Source organism: Mus pahari, chromosome 19 (assembly GCF_900095145.1).
Source record: "Mus pahari chromosome 19, PAHARI_EIJ_v1.1, whole genome shotgun sequence".
Classification (NCBI taxonomy): domain Eukaryota; kingdom Metazoa; phylum Chordata; class Mammalia; order Rodentia; family Muridae; genus Mus; species Mus pahari.
In genome coordinates this window covers 78,976,247-78,995,440 of record NC_034608.1, presented here as the reverse complement: position 1 = coordinate 78,995,440, position 19,194 = coordinate 78,976,247, and the positions used below count along the sequence as shown (strand labels likewise).

At 37.5% G+C, this 19,194-nt stretch overlaps 1 protein-coding gene across 2 annotated transcripts in view; it reads left to right on the top strand.

Moving 5' to 3' along the window:
• Tll1 (tolloid like 1) overlaps positions 1–19,194 on the top strand; it is a 201,965-nt gene that overhangs the window by 129,460 nt on the left and 53,311 nt on the right. For both annotated transcript variants that reach the window (XM_021218792.2, XM_029532162.1), the window contains 4 exons: positions 3,274–3,389; positions 14,412–14,514; positions 17,342–17,458; positions 18,601–18,746. In XM_021218792.2, coding sequence (XP_021074451.1) covers positions 3,274–3,389; positions 14,412–14,514; positions 17,342–17,458; positions 18,601–18,746 — 482 coding nt within the window. The remainder of the gene's footprint in view (positions 1–3,273; positions 3,390–14,411; positions 14,515–17,341; positions 17,459–18,600; positions 18,747–19,194) is intronic.

The following is a 19,194-nucleotide window of genomic DNA, read 5'->3' as shown; positions in this document are numbered from 1 at the left end:
ACTGGTGTGAGATGGAATCTCAGGGTTGTTTTGATTTGCATTTCCCTGATGGCTAAGGATGTTGAACATTTTTTCAGGTGTTTCTCAACCATTCGATATGTTTTCATTTTCTCAATCATTACTAGAGCAGTAGTTGTAATCCACACATATACAGCCATACTCTCACCCCTCAGTCTCTGGAGTGATTAAGGATTCAAACATGTCATGTCATTCACCCTAACAAACAACCTCATGGAATCTGATGATCAAAGTCGGTGGTTTTTGTTTTTGTTTTTGGTTTTGGTTTTGGTTTTGGTTTTTCAGACAAGAAAATTGATTGAAAGCATTTGAAACTTGCTATTATTTTAGGATTACTAACAGCATTGGAATTACAGTTTCCCACACATTCCTGTATTTGCTATTAATGGACAAGCATTTGAATTAATCATGCCATCTGTCCTTGTTAGTTCCCCTCCCCCAGCTCACTGAATGATGATGTTTTGAGACAGGAGATCACTCTGTAGCTCAGGCTGGTCTTTAACTCTAGATACTTTTCCTGCCTCCAGCTCTATAGGCATGAGATTGCAGATGGGAGCCACCATACCCAGCCAAAATTTGATTTTTATATTTGAGCATAAATCAGTCAGTGTGTGGTAGGTTGAGACTTTGAAAGGGAGTCAGCATAGCTTGTTGAACAACAACAACAAAAAAAATCAAATGCTAACTAAAACTTCATTTGAAATGCTTTTTCATTTTTACAGTGTAATCTGGCTATAATTTATAGAGAAATACTTTTAAATTATGTTATGTTTTGGTTTACAATTTAGAGAATCTACTTTTCACTGGAACAGTTTAGTTTGTATGTATTTGTGAATCAATCATTTTATTGCTTTAATTCTATTATAGAAAATTCATCATAAGTGTCATTTTGATTAATAGAGGCTTTTGATTCTCACAGAATTTGCTTAAAAATAGTAAAAATTATATTTTTTTCATAAAACACTTTCAGGTCCCCAGTTGTTATTTAACATCTGAACATATCTTTCTTAGAAGCACATGGCCTAATGTTAGCAGATTCTTCTAAGTCTCCTTGCAACAACCGTGTATCAAGGACCCTAGGTCGTTCAGTAACTGTGCTAAATTATGTGCTTCTGACCTCAGGCATTTTCATTTTCTTCAATGATTCCTTTATCTGCCTGGCTCATCAGAATAAGCATCGCTCATTCCTACTTTAGATTTACTTTGTTGTGCAAACATAGTGTCTGTTTTGCTGATGATATAAATATTTATATCATCCCAGACTGTTTTTATAGCTCTGTTTTACGTTTCCAGAGTCATTATCTTTCTTTATTTAACACAAGATATGCGGAGTCATTTATAATTTATTGAGTATTTGAAGAGATGAGGGTTTGCATGCTGTGTGTTATGCCTTCTCAGATCCAGGGAATGTCTGTTTTGAGTGCTATACCCTTCACGGGGAAGAGAGTGTCTTTTCGACAATTGAATGAACATTGCGAAAACCGCAGTGGGGTAAGCAATTCTCAGAGACTGAAATCCAGCTAGGTTCACAGGGTGCATAGTGTATCCCTCGCAAAAGTTCCAGGACAACCTAATGGAATTATGTCCATTGACCTACAGCATAGAAAGCGTGTAGCTTACAGCTTGTAATTTCAGGTCGCTGACACCTATTTCCAAAGAATAATAAGAGCTTAGAAAGTGAAATCTGCTCCTAATGGTCATTCTTTCCCTGAAGGAACGACCATCCAGAGACTGCCCTACTTGGGGATCCACCCCATAAACAACCACCAAACCCAGTCACTAGGCAGATGCCAACAAGAGCCTGCTGACAGGAGCCTGATATAGCTGTCTCCTGAGAAGCTTGGCCAGTGCCTGGAAAATGCAGAAGTGGATGCTCACAGTCATCCATTGGATGAAACACAGGGTCCCCAATGAAGGAGCCAGAGAAGGTACCCAGGGACCTGAAGGGGTCTGAAACCCCATAAGAGGAACGTCAATATGAACTAACCAGTACCTTCAGAGCTCCTTGAAACAAAGCCATAAATCAAAGAAAACACATGGTGGAACTTCTGGCTCTAGCTATATATGTAGCAGAGGATGGCCTAGTGGGTCATCAATGGGAGGAGAGGTCCTTGGTCCTGTGAAGGCTCTATGCCCCAGTATAGGGGAATGCCAGGACCAGGAATGGGAGTGGGTGGGTTGGGGAGCAGGGGGAGGGGGGAACAGTGGATTTTAGGAGGGGAAACTAGGAAAGGGGATAATATTTGAAATGCAAATAAAGAAAATATCTAATAAAAAATGAAAAGTGTATAGTCACTCTTCTAGAAGTTTTTACACATGAGTGAAGGAAACAGAGAACCCCCTTATATAGAACATTCTGGAAAATGGGTGCTTTTTTAAACAAGATTTATTTATGTTTAAGTTATATGTGTGAGTGTTTGTCTATATGGATGTCTGCACATGTGTGTACCCGGTACTCACAAAGGCCAGAGGTGGTACCACATTCCTAAACTGGAGTTCAGAGGGTTTGAGAGCCACAGTGTGGGTTCTGGTGACTAAACCTATGTCCTTTGTAAGAGTAGCTAGTATTCTTAAGCTTTGAGCTACCACTCCTGCCTCTTAATGTTTTCCCCTTTCATTTCTTTGACTTTTTAATTTTGAATTGTTGTATATTGCATTTTGATACTACCTTAATTGGGTTTGTATTAATCACCATTTATGACTTTTTAAATGTTAAAGTAGTACATAACTTTACTTAGATTACTATTTAAATTTGCTACACACCACTGTTGATATATAGCTGTCATTCATATTGATTATTTTTTAATAGAAAGGAAGGTTTTTCATGATTCCAGGAACACAGTAGGTCTTCCTCAGCCTGAATGAATATGGCTGTCCTTGAAATTACCTGCTATAATGATGAATGAGAAAAGTTTCCATGAAGGGAACTTTATATATGCTAAATTATTTATCACCTCTTATCTTGTTTTATGGCTATCTTTAGTGACACCAGAAAGCGTACTGAAGTTATCTAAGAGAGACATAAAAAGAAATTCGTTTGAAGGGTAGTCAGTGTCTAGAGTGGGGCATGATGGTACAATTCTGAAGTCCCAGGACTCATGGGGCTTCAGTATGGGGATATAGAGCCAGCACTAGTTACAAAAGAAATGTAAAAAAGAAAATAAATAAAAATACATATTACTATCCAACACTCTATTATTATGTTCATGACTTTCCTAATGATTAGTAAGTAATTTCATGCCTTTCCCCCTTCAGCATGTGGAGAAACCCTACAAGAATCCAGTGGCAACCTTTCTTCCCCAGGATTCCCAAATGGCTACCCTTCCTACACACACTGCATCTGGAGAGTGTCTGTGACCCCGGGAGAAAAGGTAGTTGATACCCGAGGAGTTCTCTTTCAGTCTCCTCTAAGTAAAGCATTTCACTAGTTTTAAGCTACACTTTTCTTATTGCTTATTTACCATTATTGTTACTTATTATTATTTTGCTATGCTAGAGATTGAACCCTGGGCCTCAAACATACTAGGCAAATACATTACCAGTGAGCTACAGCTACAGCTACAGCTACAGCTACAGCTACAGCTACAGCTACAGCTACAGCTACAGCTACAGCTACAGCTACAGCTACAGCTACAGCTACAGCTCTTTGCTTTCTATTTTGAGATGGGGGTCTTTCTAAGTTGCTCAACCTGTCTTTAATCAAAATCTGTAGCCCAGATTGGACTTTAATTCATAGTCCCTCTGCCTTTCAAGTTATTGTTTGAATTTGACTCTTTAAGTCACGTGGAATGACTGAAAACACGCCCATTATCCTCAGTGTAACACTGAGTTCCTGAGATTGCATACCAGTTCTTCTTAGAGATGTTTGGTGATTTTAAGTAACAGCATGGTTACAGAGCTGTCCAGGGTCTTGTGATATTCACAGAAAAAGTCTTTGAAAAAGAAATGTAAATACACAGAAATTACTGACTGGTTGCATGAATAACCTTATATTTCATATAGCTACTTGTCATTTAACAATTCTGTGCCTATTGAAATACTTTTATAAGTTTTGGTCACTTTCTGTGTAGGTTGCTTTAATAAGTCCCTTCTGTGTTATGAAAAACATGTTTCTGATTATTTTTCTTTGTGGCTTTTTGGGATTGTTTTGCCAAGTAGCTGTGGTGGGCCTGGCATTCACTGTTTAGCACAGGTTAGCCTTGATGTCATGGTAACCCTCTTGCCACTGCTTTCCAAATGCTACATTTATTTGTGTGAGTCATCAAACTCACTATAGTTTTAAAAACAAGATTTTGTAGAATTTGAAAACATTTGAAGCAAGAATAATAAAGTAACTTCAAATTACAGCAATGAATAACTGATATTTCCCCCATAAAAATCCTGTTAAAATGCTTTACACCACTAGTATTTAAAACTAATTCACTGTTTTTGTATGATTACCAATAAAAGTAATTTCAAAAATGTTTCCAGAAGAAATCAACAAATGTATCATCTTTTCTTTTATTGTTCTTTATGTTATTTATGATAACTGGTGAATACATTAAATTGTTATGAGTTATAAATTATAAGAATTAATTCATTTTAGACCGTGTGTATTTTGTTTTCTTACAATATGTGAGTCTATGCCTTTTAGACTTCTAAGTTTATAGTAGTCATATTTAATTTGTATTTTTTCAGTATAAACAATGGAGACTGTAATGTCTCTCAAGTCCACTTCACCTTATTTTAATCAACCAGTCAACTCATATCTTGGTTATTATTACATTTTAATTATTTTGTCTCATTATTTTTCTCAACCAAAAATTTTTTTCTAGCAGCATTTACCTTCTAATTATAAAATGTGCTTTTAGCATTCTTTTCTTATTACTTTCTCTGTCATTCTTCACTTGACAAAGTAGTTTTTGACTAATGTCACCTTGGGAGAGACCAATATTTTCAAAGAATAATCTCTGCTTTAACAGTATATTCTGCTCAATGATCCATGAAACATTTTGTTCATCAGTCTTTTTGGTTATATAGCTAATCTTCTCTGATGCTGTTTTTAGCCTATTTAGAAATACAGACTTGCTCCACTGTTTGTCCTTGTTCTGTAGTTGTCTTAGTTACACTTTAAACTTTTTATATTATTTTTAAAATTAAGTAATCTCATTTTGCATTTAGGTCATATTAATGAACATATAATAGATTATTAAATGCTTAGAATGTTACATCTTTGTAACAGATATATTTATCTGGTTTTACTGTATAGGGATTTTATATCTCTAGTCAGGGTTCACTTTAAAACCCTATTTGAAATCAAGCATGAGAGTGCATGCCTTTAATCTCAGGTAGAGATTAAAGAGTTCGTAGTTAACTTGGTCTACATAGTGGGTTCCAGGACAGCCATGGCCATATAAAGAAACCTGACCTAAAAACCCAAATAAATAAATAAATAAATAAATAAGTCCCTCTTTTCTGATACTGAGGCACCCACACTTTCTCTTTAGTAACTGTGGGTATGCACTTGTCCTGCTTTGTGCATTCAATGGTCTTTTAAACCTAGAGTGATGGCTTTATTGCTTACATATAATTCTTATTACAATGATATTTACTGTGATTTTTGATATTACAGCTTACTCATATATTGTTTGTTCTTTCTTGTTCTTTCTGTATATGGATCAAGAGTTTTCCCTCACAGGATTGAGAGTTATAAATCCATAATCTGTTCTTATCATTCTACAAACTTTTCTTTAAGATTAGATTTAAAGATAGGGACTCTCGTCTCCTGCCATGACTCTCCCCGAACACTTAACTCAGATGCTCCCATTGCATCTGTTCTACTTTTTCCTCTTCTCATGTATGTTTTTTCCACGTGTTAAAGAAAACTTCAACAGGAGAATACAAGAATTAAAACAGAACTCTAGAGGCCTTCAAACAAAAATGTTACTAATATGTAACTAAATTTAGAAACAGAAAACCTTGCTATGCAACTAAAATTAGGAGAATGATACAATATTTTCCAGGATGAAGCACTGTAGGTTCATAAATGTATAGTCTTCACCAAATTCGTGATAAAATGTAATTCTAAACCTGTTTCCAATACTTTTCTTTTTTGCTAACCAGACCAAGTTTCTTTCCAAAGTTTATTTAAGATGTGCAGTGTTGGTCAAAGGAGGGTATCACTGGCCAAAGTGTCAATATTGCTGAGCACATTATTACATTTGAATCTAGTTCACAGCATGAGAAGCTTCTGGACCCTGGATGTGTGGCCTTGTCTAAAAAGCTTCTTGTATCAATGAACTAACATGACCTAGGGCCATTGGCCACATCTGGTATATCCATATTACAAAGGACATGTTGAAGTAAATTTGAAAAAAAAACTTTTTTCAATAGATAATTCTGAAATAATTTATAATGATGTGTGAAAAATTAGAATTTTATATCATATCATTCTCCTGAAGAAATGTAATTCTTTAAATTCAAATAAAAGTACCTAGCACTCCAATTAGAAGTTAAAGAAAATGCTTTTTTGCATATGTCTTAAAAGAAAATACAAATTAAAATATCCATGGATAGCACAGAAGCTCAAAAGAATGTTGGTATTATTCACACAACAAATTTGTTTTTGAAAAATGACCCCCAGTAAGGGTGAGTCCCACAGAAGAAGAGGACTGAAGCCACAAAACCCCTTCTGGATTACAAGTGCGGCTCCCTATGCACTTGCAGTGAAGTCGCCAGCCCTCACTCTGTGAGGGCGATGCTCCTCAAACAATGATGATGTCTCACATTTCAATCATTAACCTTCACTGATAGAATAGGACCATATTGTCAAGTGATGGGCAGGTTTTGAATTCTAGGAAGCAGCACTTGTGGTTATCTCTAGGGAGACACTGGGGAACTTGTACTGCATCCATATTATACCCTGACAGTCTCCGCAATGACTCTTCTTGGAGCATGGGTCTGGGTACATTCTCAAAATGAAAACTTGGGAATGAAAACACTTAGAGTATAATGTGAAAATGAAATCACAAGTTAAAGATCATATACCTAAATGTGTCAGCTTTTAAACTGCATACACCAAAGACAAAATTATAGGTGGATGGGTTGCTCACTGTGAGAACCTCACAAATGATTCTATCTTGTCCCTTTTCATTTTCTCCAATATACATACTTTATTTTTACATAAGAAAAATCTTTATTTTTAAAATAAGGTCATAAGTATAAAATAATGTGAAGATAATAATACAAGACTTAAAGCAGGTAAGATAGCAAGTTGGATTTCATGACCATTTTTCACAATCAAAACCAAAGTCCATCATTCACTACTATGTGTTCTAAGGCTCCAATCTCTCAGGGCAAGGAGATTCCAATTCGGTCTAAGACTATTCTTGGTGTTTTAACAGTTAAGAATGCACAACTCAGAATTTGTGTTGAACAGGGAGAAGTATAGAGTATTGATCTATCTGTGACTTACAATTGATTGACCTTTGAACAAGGGCAGATTGCTTATGTCTCAAACAGAGTTAGAATAGTCTCCCTTTTTTTTTTTCTGTATAATACATTTAAAATCTGTCATTCAAGTGTCCTCCTTTTGAAAATATCTAATCTTTTGTTTATGCTATATACATAATGGTGGCTCACAATCTAGCATTTATATAGCCAAAGACATGTAAAGTGAGCAACTTGTGTGTGTGTGTACGTATGCACGCGCATGTATATACATATACAAACATTTCTATACATATACATTTCTCTCTTTCTCTCTCTCTGTATACACACACACATACATACACATACACACACACATTTCTGATCCTCTTCAAGAAGATGTGTATTCTGATATGTAAAATAAATATTTGATGTCTATAATTATGATACCTTGTAACCCAGTAATATCATTGCTAAATTTTGGAAAATATCAGAGGAAATCACAATACAACTTATTGTGGGTGTATGGTAGCACTCAGATCTCACTGGAGTGAGACTGACCTATGGTAGCTTTTTGTCAAGACTGAAGAGTGACAAGGAATGGGAAAGGGAGAAGAGAAATCTAGGCACACCTGTGGACACTTTTAGGCATTGATGCTAACACTGGATTTGTCAGGGCACAAAAGCTAGTAATACCCAGCAGGTCTTTAGTTAGGAATATACATGCTTCAGATCATAAATATGAGTCAGCTAAAAGCATCAGAGATTTTGAAACTTTGACACTGATGAACTGATGGTAGCCAGACTTTCCTAAAATTTACACTGTCACAGAGTACAGGAAATATTCTAGATGCATGAAAGTAAAATCCAAAGGACAATAAGTTTGGAAGTTACTGTGTCAGCCAGGAAACAAGACGGTAACACCTTTTCATGTCAAAGGTCGAAGATGTGGCAGCATGTTTACAGCTTCCATGGTAGATGGAAGTTGTCGATTAGCTAGAGAAAGGAACAGAATGCTGGTAAAGGAGACATAAAACTTTAGTTAATACCAGGCAATGTCTGATCTAAAATTTAACCCAAATGCTATTACACAATTTTAAGTAGAAGAATTCCTTTGACAATCTAATTCTCACTTTCCCCCCATCTGCCATATAACTGAACTTCAAGAGAAGTTTGACCAGTTGGGGTCACCTAACCTATAAGGCAGACACTTCAATGACAGTCCCAATGTCCTCATCCATTCTTGGGTTCTTTTATATCCCCCATTGTAACTGGATTATTTTTCTATGGAACGTTAAACTTAATGTCTTTTAATAAAACCTTTCACAGCATAGTTGGTCTTTGACAAGTGAACTGATGCTTTGTTTATTTACACTTTTCTTTTTTAATTGAAAATAGATTCTTCTCTATATACTCCCTGACCACAGTTTCCCCTCCCTCAACTCGTCATAGTTCCCATACTACCTCCACTCTATCTCAGAACCACACCCTGTCTGTCTCCCTTCAAAAAAGAACAGGCCTCCAAGAGACAACCGAAGAGGACAAAACAAAATAGAAGATACAACAAGAAGACAAAGCAGAAGCCATCACACTGAGGCTGAACAAGGCAATCCAACAGAAGGGAAAGACTCCAAGAGCAGACAAATGAGTGAAAGACACACCCATCCCCACCCTGAGCAGTCCCACCAAGCTAACAGCTACAACATGTGCTTGGAAAAGCTGGTGCAGTAGGCCCATACAAGCCCTCTGCTTGCTACTTCTGTCTCTGTGAGCCCATATGCACCCTGCTTAATTGACTCAGTGACCCATGTTCTCCTGGTGACTCCTACAACCTTTCCTTCCTCTCCTCCATTGGATTCCCCATATTTGAGAATAGGGACCTAATGGAGCTCTCTGATTTATACTCTCATTCTATGTAATGCCTTTCTATGGGTCTATCTACCAGCTCCTGTCTGCTGTCACAGGGAGCCTCTCTATTGATGAATAGACAAGGTACTGATATCTGAGTATAGCAGAATATCATTATGATTATTTTATTTTTATTTTGTTATTTGTATAGACAAAGTACTTGGCTCTACCCTTGTTTTCAAACTTGTGTTAAGATGGGTGCTTGAATATTCACAGTGAGCAGGATGCACACATGCGCATTTCACAGTGCTTGAGGGTTGTCCTCTTGATTTTCCTTCAAAATATCCAACTGAAAGCTTTGCCATCTAATTATGGCAATACAAGTTTGATATAATGACATCATATTCAAATGATTTCTTCAGCATTTGAAAGTTTAAGTAAATTAAAAATCTGAAAAGATAGGGCATGACCTTGAACTTAGGTCTTTTGATGTACTATAGTGAATAGTTTCTAATTTCAGAAGATAGATAGATAGATAGGAGCGTTTTGATATGAATATAACATTAACAGTCAATAGCTTCTGAGTTAGAGGTGACATGAAATAGACAGCCCTAAATACTCATTTTTGACAATACAATGCCCAAACTGACATAGACAATATGGTAGACAATCATTACAACTGTTTGCTTGTTTGTTTGTGAAAATAAGCTGTAGATAGAATTTGTCTGTATATCGACAAATAGTTTACCGACTTGATTTGTGACTTCAGAACTCTATCACTGAGGAAAATCCTACAGCAAACAAACACAGTGCATTAGATTTTCCTAGGTTTCTTCTGGCCAGAGTTCAGTCATCTGTTATATTCTGTTGCTTTTAATTCTAATATTTCTCCAAAAGCCATTAAATAACATCAACCGAATGTACTTCGTATATACGTTGCCTCTCCTTATCTCTCAAAGGTATCGATGTTATTTTAATTGGCCTTTGAACAGTGCCATGGAATTTGTGTACGTGGTCACTGCTGTCTTGATTGTGCAGTCGGTCGTACACTCATTCTTGTTCTGGAGACTTGCAGATATCCAGAACCTTGAACAGCTGATCTGCCTTTCTTCAAGATTCTTCACTGGGCAGCACTGTCAAACAGAGTCTTTAATGAGCAAACTCAGCTGCAAGTCTATCACTTAAACTTTGCAACTGCATCTCCTCACAGACCAGGAAACCTGAGAACTTTCTCCCTGCTTTGTCTCCATTTGTGTTCGGAAGGCGCTGTGATTAATTTCAAATTGATGCTTATTACCACCAGGAATGAAATACTTCTTCTAATGCAGCATTCATTTATCATTCTTTGATAGGAGCTTGTTTACATAAACCAGTATAATAGAAAACAAACCATTGTTTACCAAGTGCTTTTGATTTCTAATTCAACTAAGGCACTCTTCTAGCAGCGTTACTCAAAGGCTGGGATTTTACCTCCATAGTCACAGTCCCAAGATTTGATTTTAGAAAACCTATCTTTATTACATTTTCTACTTCTAAAGGATTCTGTTTCACATTACTGTCAGCCCGGTTTTGTTCCTTCGTGGTGCTTGGAGCTTAAACTAGAAGATTAAAAAGAAGATAGGAAACTCTGCTGTTCAGAATTATCCTCTTGTCCAGCTCTGTGTGTGTGTGGGGGGAGGGCATCCTATGATTTCATGTATTAACTGTTTGTTAGCAGTTCAGAGACATAATTTCAGTTTGGGTTGATAGTGGCGATAAACGTATTTCCAGTTTAACTGATTTCTTTAGGAGGGAAATTGAAACTACTTGAACATGATTGTAAAATTTCCTCTTAAGTTTAAGAGAGGCCACCCAGGAACTTCAATTATTATCTTTGTCTTTATCCCGCCTCTGCTTCTCTATAGTCATAGATTTCTCATATGATGTGAATGATCTGAAGCCCTGTTGTCTGCTGTAGGTAGAATTTTTTTTAATTAATCCTTTTATTTGTTTACATTTCAAATGATATCACCCTTCTTGGTTACTCCCCCACAACTCCCTATCTCACCTCCCCTCTCCTCCCTCCCCTTTGCCTCTATGAGGGTGCTCCTCCACCCATTCACCCACTCCCACCTCACCCCTCTAACATTCCCCTAAGCTGGGGCATCAAGCCTCCCTGGCCTCCCATTGATGCCAGAAAAAGCCATCCTCTGCTACATATGTATCTGAAGTCATGGCTCCCTCCGTGTGTATTCTTTGGTTGGTGGCTTTTCTCTGGGAGCTCTGAGTGGTCCACTTAGTTGACATTGTTCTTTGTATGGGCTTGCCATCACCTTCAGCTCCTTCAGTACTTCCCCTAGCTCTTCCACTGGGTTGTCCATGCTCAGTCAGATGCTTGACTGTGAGTATCTGCATCTGTATTGGTCAGGTGCTGGTAGATCCTCTCAGGGAACAGCCATACAAGGCTCCTGTCAGCAAGTGCTTCTTGGCATCAGCAATAGCATGGAGGTTTGGTGTCTGCAGATGGGATGGATCCCTAGGTGGGGCAGTCTCTGGATGGCCTTTCCTTCAGTCAGGAACATTTCTGGGTTAAAAATTTTGACATGGATGGGTGGCCCCATCCCTCAACCGGGGGCTGCGCCTATCTATTGGAAGTGGAATCTGCAGGTTCTCTCTCCCCTTTGTTGGGTATAAGGTTTATTTGCAGGGATCTTGACTCCACACTGTGAAGGTGTGCGCTCAGGATGAGTTTTACTCTAAGTAGTGCTTCCTTTGTCTTTTCTCCTCTTTTCGTGTATATCTATATGATGTGCATGGGTCACATGTATATGAACTACATATGTTCGTATACATATGTGCACACGCATGCAGAACCAGAGGTTAATGTCTTCCTCCATTGATTTCTATCTTATACATCAATGCAGCGTCTCTCAGTCCAACCAGCGCTTACTGGTCTGGGTAACCTAGCTGGCCAGCTTGATCCAAATGTTCCCTGTCTTTGCATCCTAGGAATCCGTAGGATGACAGGTGGGCTACCATGCTTGCTTGGCATTTAAGTGGGCACTGGGGCCTCAGACTCTCGTTCTCATGTTTGCTGCATGTTTTGCTCTTTATCCAATGTGTGATTTCCCCTAGCCCAGTGATCAGTTTTCTTTTCTTTTTTTTCTTTTCCTTTTCCCCCTACAAGACAGTGGTTTATTTTTTTATTACCTTTCTCCATAAGGAAATAGGATTTTCAGACACTATAGTGTTCAAATTTCAATTCCTTAAGGAAGTGCCATTACTTTCCTAATGGGCCAACCAGTTTACGTTCTCAACAGTATACAAGGGTTTCTTTTCCCACATTCATACCTAATTTCTAAATCTTTCTGTCTTTCTCAAACAGTTATTCTAATAGATGTGAAATAGTATTTCACTGTGGTTTTAATTTGCATTTCTTGGATGATTAGTGCTATTGAACATTTTTATATCTATTTATTTTTATTAAAAATATATTTTATATAATATATTCTGATTAGTTTCTACTCTCTGAGCTCTCAGACCCTATCCACTTCCCCACCAACCCAAATCTACACCCTTTCTTTTATTTCCATCAGAATATAATAGACATTAAACTATTAATATTAGCAATATTGAAATAAGAAAGGAGGGAAGCATATTTGTCATCATCATTGGCAGTATACTCTGAATATGGTTTTAAGCTTATTATCTCTGTCTTTCTGTCTGTCTGTCTCTCTTTCTCTCTCTCTCTCTCTCTCTCTCTCTCTCTCTCTCTCTCTCTCTCTCTCTCTCTCTCCAGCTTTTCCACTCTCACTAAAAGTTTCTTTGAACATTGTTATAAACCATCGTTTTATAGGAAGGCATTTCAAATATTCACAATTTATTGCTTTTGGCTAACATCCATTTCAGTTTCTACAGAACAAATTTACTATGATCCTAAAACCTATTAGATGTACTTAAAGTACCAGAGGGTTAATTGAGCTTTTGAATATACAAAATGGTTTCCAAATAATTTGACATCGTAGAAGTACAAGTCTCATTTTAATTCCATTATACTTTTGGTATAATGGAGGAAAATAAGTTAAAGCTTTGAAAACTGAAGAGTTTTATGAAGCCATGAGAAAAATTGTCTTTTCCGGAACTTTTCTTTATTGTCTTTATAAAAAGTATCATCCTTCCAAACAAAGGGAAGAATAAAGGGTCGTGCACAAGGTCGTCCAGCTCAGAAGCCTTCGCATGCATGTTCTTGGATCTGGAGAACTGCTGTGCCATCTGCCTTTAGTCACACTCAGAGGGGTAGATCTGAATGTTAGAGCTGTATTTAAACATTTCAACACACACAAAGATATTATGTTCTGGGAATTCAGCACATGGTGTTTATTTTTAACGTAATTATACTTGTCTTGATGGTTGCCTTTGAAATAAATTATTAAAAAGAAGTCATTCGTGGAAAAAGTGGAAATTATTCATGGTTCAAACCTTTTATCCTAGGAAAAATTCAAAATAAACTTTTTGAATAAAGGTTCCGACTTGTTTTAGGACTGCTTCAATTAAAACTATAGATTTCAGGTTAATTGCTAAAGTGCTTTCTGTACCCAGTGGTTAATGTTGTGTTGCGGTTGCTTTTATTAAATATTAATCAGAATGCAGCTGTGGGGTGGCTTGTTTGGTAAAGTGCTGGCTTGAGTTCGGATCTCAAAGCTAGACTACAAAGCTGAGTCGAATGTCAGTCAAAGCAAGTGTCCCTGCAATCCCAGCAGAGGTGCAATGAGAGACAGAGATGGAGGTTTCCCTACGAGTTCTCTCCAGTATAGCTTACCTGGGAAAGTTCCAGACAGACCAAATACCTTTTCTCCAACACAAGGTGGAAGATGTCAGAGTACCTCAGAGTACTGACACTTGAGGTTGTCCTCTGATTTCTATGCACATGCTATGAGCATGTAATACCCACATACTTACATGCTCTCTCATACATGTGACTGCTCTCACACATGCAGACCATATTAATGAGAATAAGAACATACAGTTTCTAGTTTTTAATTAAGTTGCCAGTGCTCTATGAATATAGACAAAAGGAGACTATTTTTGTTTTCTTACATTCCCTCTTGGCATCAAATCTCTATGTATTAACAGTCACTTTAACTCCCTGTGTTTTGCAGATTGTCTTGAATTTTACCACGATGGACCTATACAAAAGTAGTTTGTGCTGGTATGATTACATTGAAGTAAGAGATGGTTACTGGAGGAAGTCACCTCTCCTTGGTAAGACATTACTCCTCTCCTCTGTAGCTGTATCTGTGTTCTAGCTATTGTTGAGGCAGATACTGTTTCCAAGAGTTGTCAGTTTCAATCTATATGACTGAACTTGTTTATATTTTTAATTGTATGTTTTTCAACCATACTGAAAACTGCTCAAGGACAAACAGATGAATAGATTGATTCACTGATCTAAGATAACTTAAATATGGGATAGATTATTTGATCTGAATACAATGATTAAGCATAGTTTCCCAAAGATCCTAAGGCAGGAGTGTAAGTTATCAGGTCCATCTTTGATAGTTGCCTTCCTGTGACTAGCGAATGCGATCCTCCTATAAACATCTCAGTTTTGTTTCCTGGAGAAGAGGCATCTGTAGTTTATGTCAGTAACTGCAGCTCAGATTGGGGTGCAGGAATGTCTGATCCCATCTTAAACCACACACTACACAAGATGCTTTCATGAGCATTTCTCGGGATAGGAGGAGCTGTGACCCCCCCCCCCCCCCCCAACCACAGGCTCACACCTCCTCGGCTTTGGTGTTCTTTCCTTCCCCGGTTGTGACTTTCCTTCACTTTTAGTCATAGTTTAGCCCTGTTGAGGTTTTGTACTGTATGTACTGATCCAGCCTTATTATCTAAAACCTGCTGAATGGACACTGCCTTACTTGATGTGGAAACTACCTTAGTAAGTCTGTGCCGTCTCTGGAAATACTTCAAAATAAGAACGAAAAGAGGGTCAAACTGATGAAATACTTCAAGTCCAGGAAAACAAAGCACTGTTTTCTACATCTAGTTTCTCAGCCTGTGTAAAACAATATATCACATGTGCAGTTGGAATTCCAAGGAAACACTTCAGTGGCTTCCAGTTGGAGAATCCAATCTGAATCTACATTCAAGAGAGCAGTTGGTGGGCTATCACCCTCTGCCTCCCTGGTTCAGTGCAGAGGGGTCTACCAGACGGACTCACTGTGATACAGATATATGTGAAATCTTTCCCAAGGGTTCCTTGAAAGACTGAGCTCTGAGGGAAATAACTGTGATTCACAACATCAACTCACCAGGACAAAGGTAGAACCACAGAGATGCCGACGGCCACTTTACACCCTCTAAGATGGAGGATGCATTTGAGCAGATTTGTCCATAGTTTGAATGCATATAACAGTGAATGCAGTATGTCCTTTGCCAAGTCTCTTTAAGTTAATGCATAGTTTCAAAAATACTTTTTTACTGACTGACCTTTCCTATGAATTTTTGATTCAATTTAGCTATTTATTTTTTATTTAAATTTATGGGTATGATTATTTTCAGCAATACATAGATATGCATAGTAATGCTGGGAGCTTCTGTTCTGTCTCATGTTGATCTGAGCCAACAGTGTATACGAGTATACACATTGTGACTATAAATGTGAGTAAGGCCTAATAAACAGGAAAGGAGACCAATGAAAGGAAGACTGGGTCTTGGTGAAGGAAAGAGACTGGACTAAAGGACACAGGGATTGAAAGGAAAAGAGACAGAAGGGACAGGGGTACACAGGAGGATTGGGGAGTGGGGAAGAGTCAGATGAGACAGCAGGAGAACATGCTAAACATACTTCGTTCAAAAGTGCCACAATGAGATTTGGTAGCTGTATGCTAGTTTAAAATCAAAACCTTGTTCTTGCAAACTTTATATGACCCAGCACAGGGGAAGGCCAGGGCCAAGAAGTGGGAGTGGGTGGGTAGGGGAGCAGGGGCAGAGGGAGGGTATGGGGAACTTTCGGGATAGCATTTGAAATGTAAATAAAGAAAATAATAAAAAAAAAAAAGGAAAGAAAAAAAAGAATGGTTAAAAGTATAGTATGATTGTAGAGTTATTTTATAGTGTGTGTGTGTGTGTGTGTGTGTGTGTGTGTGTGTGTGTGAGAGAGAGAGAGAGAGAGAGAGAGAGAGAGAGAGAGAGAGTTGAAAGATCTGTATCGTGTAGTGAGGAATGAGTGTGGAAGGATGGTGTGAAAAGGAAGGACTAATTCTATGACTTTACTCATTGTCTATTGTCTCCTAATAACTCACACATATGTATACAGAGTATGATCAGCATTCAGAATCAATTTGATATAACTATTCTGGTTACAATAACACAGACTATTATAGCTTTATCTGAGCTGGGGGTATGTGTTAATATAAGGCACCTGAGGTGTCTTACACTTTTTGTTCTGAGATGTTGTTATTACCTTCATGAGGGGAGGAACTTTTCTTTGTGTTTGAATCAAATTGTACCCTTCTAGGGGTGATCTGCTCTATTTCTCAGGACAACTTGAGACTTTTTCTATTCCCATAGAGTCACAGAACCACCTTGAAGCATCATGTGATTTTTATGAATTTGGGAGGTTAACTCTTAATTCTTTAGATGATAATGATATGGGTGTCGGTTGACAGAGGATTTTGAAGTGGTCTGAAGAGAATGCTTTATCTCGTTACCTTTATTAACGTAAAGTTATGGCTCTAAACCAGTGGTTATCAACCTTATTATTGTTGTGACTCTTTAATACAGGTTCTTCATAATTGACATTGCTACTTCATAAGTGTAATTTTGCTGCTGTTATGAATCATAATGTAAATATTTTTGAAGCTTGAGGTTTGCCAAAGGTGTTGTGACCTACAGTTTGAGAAACACTACTCTAATTGCCAGAGATATGAGCCAAATGCATGCATATGTACATATACATATACATATACAATCTTATAGCTAGTGTGGAGCACAAGTCTTTAATTCAATGCACAGTGTGTAATTTAATACATACTACATATTCATATTTAAGAGCCTCTCTTTATTATTTAATTTCTTTTAGGTAGATTCTGTGGGGACAAAGTGGCTGGCGTTCTTACATCTACAGACAGCAGAATGTGGATTGAGTTTCGTAGCAGCAGTAACTGGGTAGGAAAAGGGTTTGCAGCCGTCTATGAAGGCAAGTCACATTACACATAAGAGGTCACTTCATCCCTCACATCTCAACAGAGATGTTTCCTTTGGTTTCATTAAAAGAATATGGAAAGCTTATTTTTGCCATTACATAATTTTAATAAGACAACATGTTGATGTTCACAGTATGATCTTAATAAAAATACTTGAGTTTAAATGGCAAGAGCAGGTTTCCTAGTGTAAGTGATACAGTAATACCCCAGCTGTCTGACTCTAAAAGGATTAGTCTTCATCAATGCCTGTTTTCTTCCAGATGCATTGAACTAGCAAATGCATATGTGTAACATTTTCAGATTAATGTATATGACAATGGCCAAATTTTAATTTTTATACATAATAAAATATTACAATTAAAAAAATAACTCAGGAGAGACAAAACAAATGTACAACCATTCTTACGTTTGTTTTATGAGGCTGTGAAATGCTAAGAAAAATTAGAAATTTTCTTTGTACTGATTTTCTTTAAAAATCGGTTTGACTCCTGGAGTGGTGAAGTACTCCATTCTAGGGCACTGTACAGAGGGTGATTGTGTACAGTAATGAAGCATTCTTTGTCTAAGTGGGAGAGTCAGCATGTGAGAAGGAATGCATTACATGCTTTGTTCTATATTTCTTAAAGACAACGAGCTGGCATCCAGCGCCTGGCTGTACACCAGCCTTTTTAGGCAGGTTGTGGGTGTATAAAGCCCTTTTCCATACAGGAGATTAAGTAGTTTCCAAGGCAGGAAATTCCTACTTCCCTTAAAATTTTAAGGAAACGGGAGATTTTGTTCCCAGGATTCACCTCTTGGCCAGGGAGAGGATTGCCGGACAGACCCATGGAGGCTGTATACCCCTGCTGTCCAAAGGTGCAGGGCTTCTGACCAGACTGAATATTCTTTGCTAATAAGCTCTTTTACCTGTGTTCAGAGACCCAAGAAACCTTCACAGGGAATCACAGAACAAACTCAGCGAACAATTGTTCATCTCATAATCTTGGTAGCACTCCAACTGTCCAGCTTTGGTTTTCTTTATGGCATTGTCTTTGCATTCTCATAGAAACTGACCTTAAATACTTTAAAGAGAAATACGATATAATGGCCTGTTGGGACTTATTTGGTTTTTTTTTTTTTTTTTTTCCTTCCTCAGCGATTTGTGGAGGGGAGATAAGGAAAAATGAAGGGCAGATTCAATCTCCCAATTACCCCGATGACTACCGACCAATGAAGGAGTGTGTATGGAAAATAATGGTGTCCGAGGGCTACCATGTTGGACTGACGTTTCAGGCCTTTGAGGTAAAGTCTTTTAGGAAAATTTCATGGTGACATGTTCTCTATAAATGACAGCAGAATTTAAGGGCCTCCTCATTAAGTCAGGGTAGAAGCAGAGAATCAGCCTTTTAATCACCGAAGAAGCATAGAGTAGCCTATAAAATGTAACATCAAGAGAGAAAGGTTTTTTTTTTCCTTTTCCCTTGTTACAGGCATTTGCAAGAAGATTAAAGTGAGTTTACATTAACTGTGCTATTTGAATTAGAATGTTTGAAGTGTTGATAGCTTTTGAAGGTTTTTTTTTTTTTTTTTTTTTTTTTTTTTTTTTTTTCTTTTTTTTATTTTAAGAAAATGAGGAAGCCGCCACCATTGAATTACTTGGAGGGTCTATTAAATCACAGAACCTTTATTTCCCCTCTAGAGGTTTCTTTTTATGTTGTGATGGAGAACATTCTTTTCCGCTTTTATATGA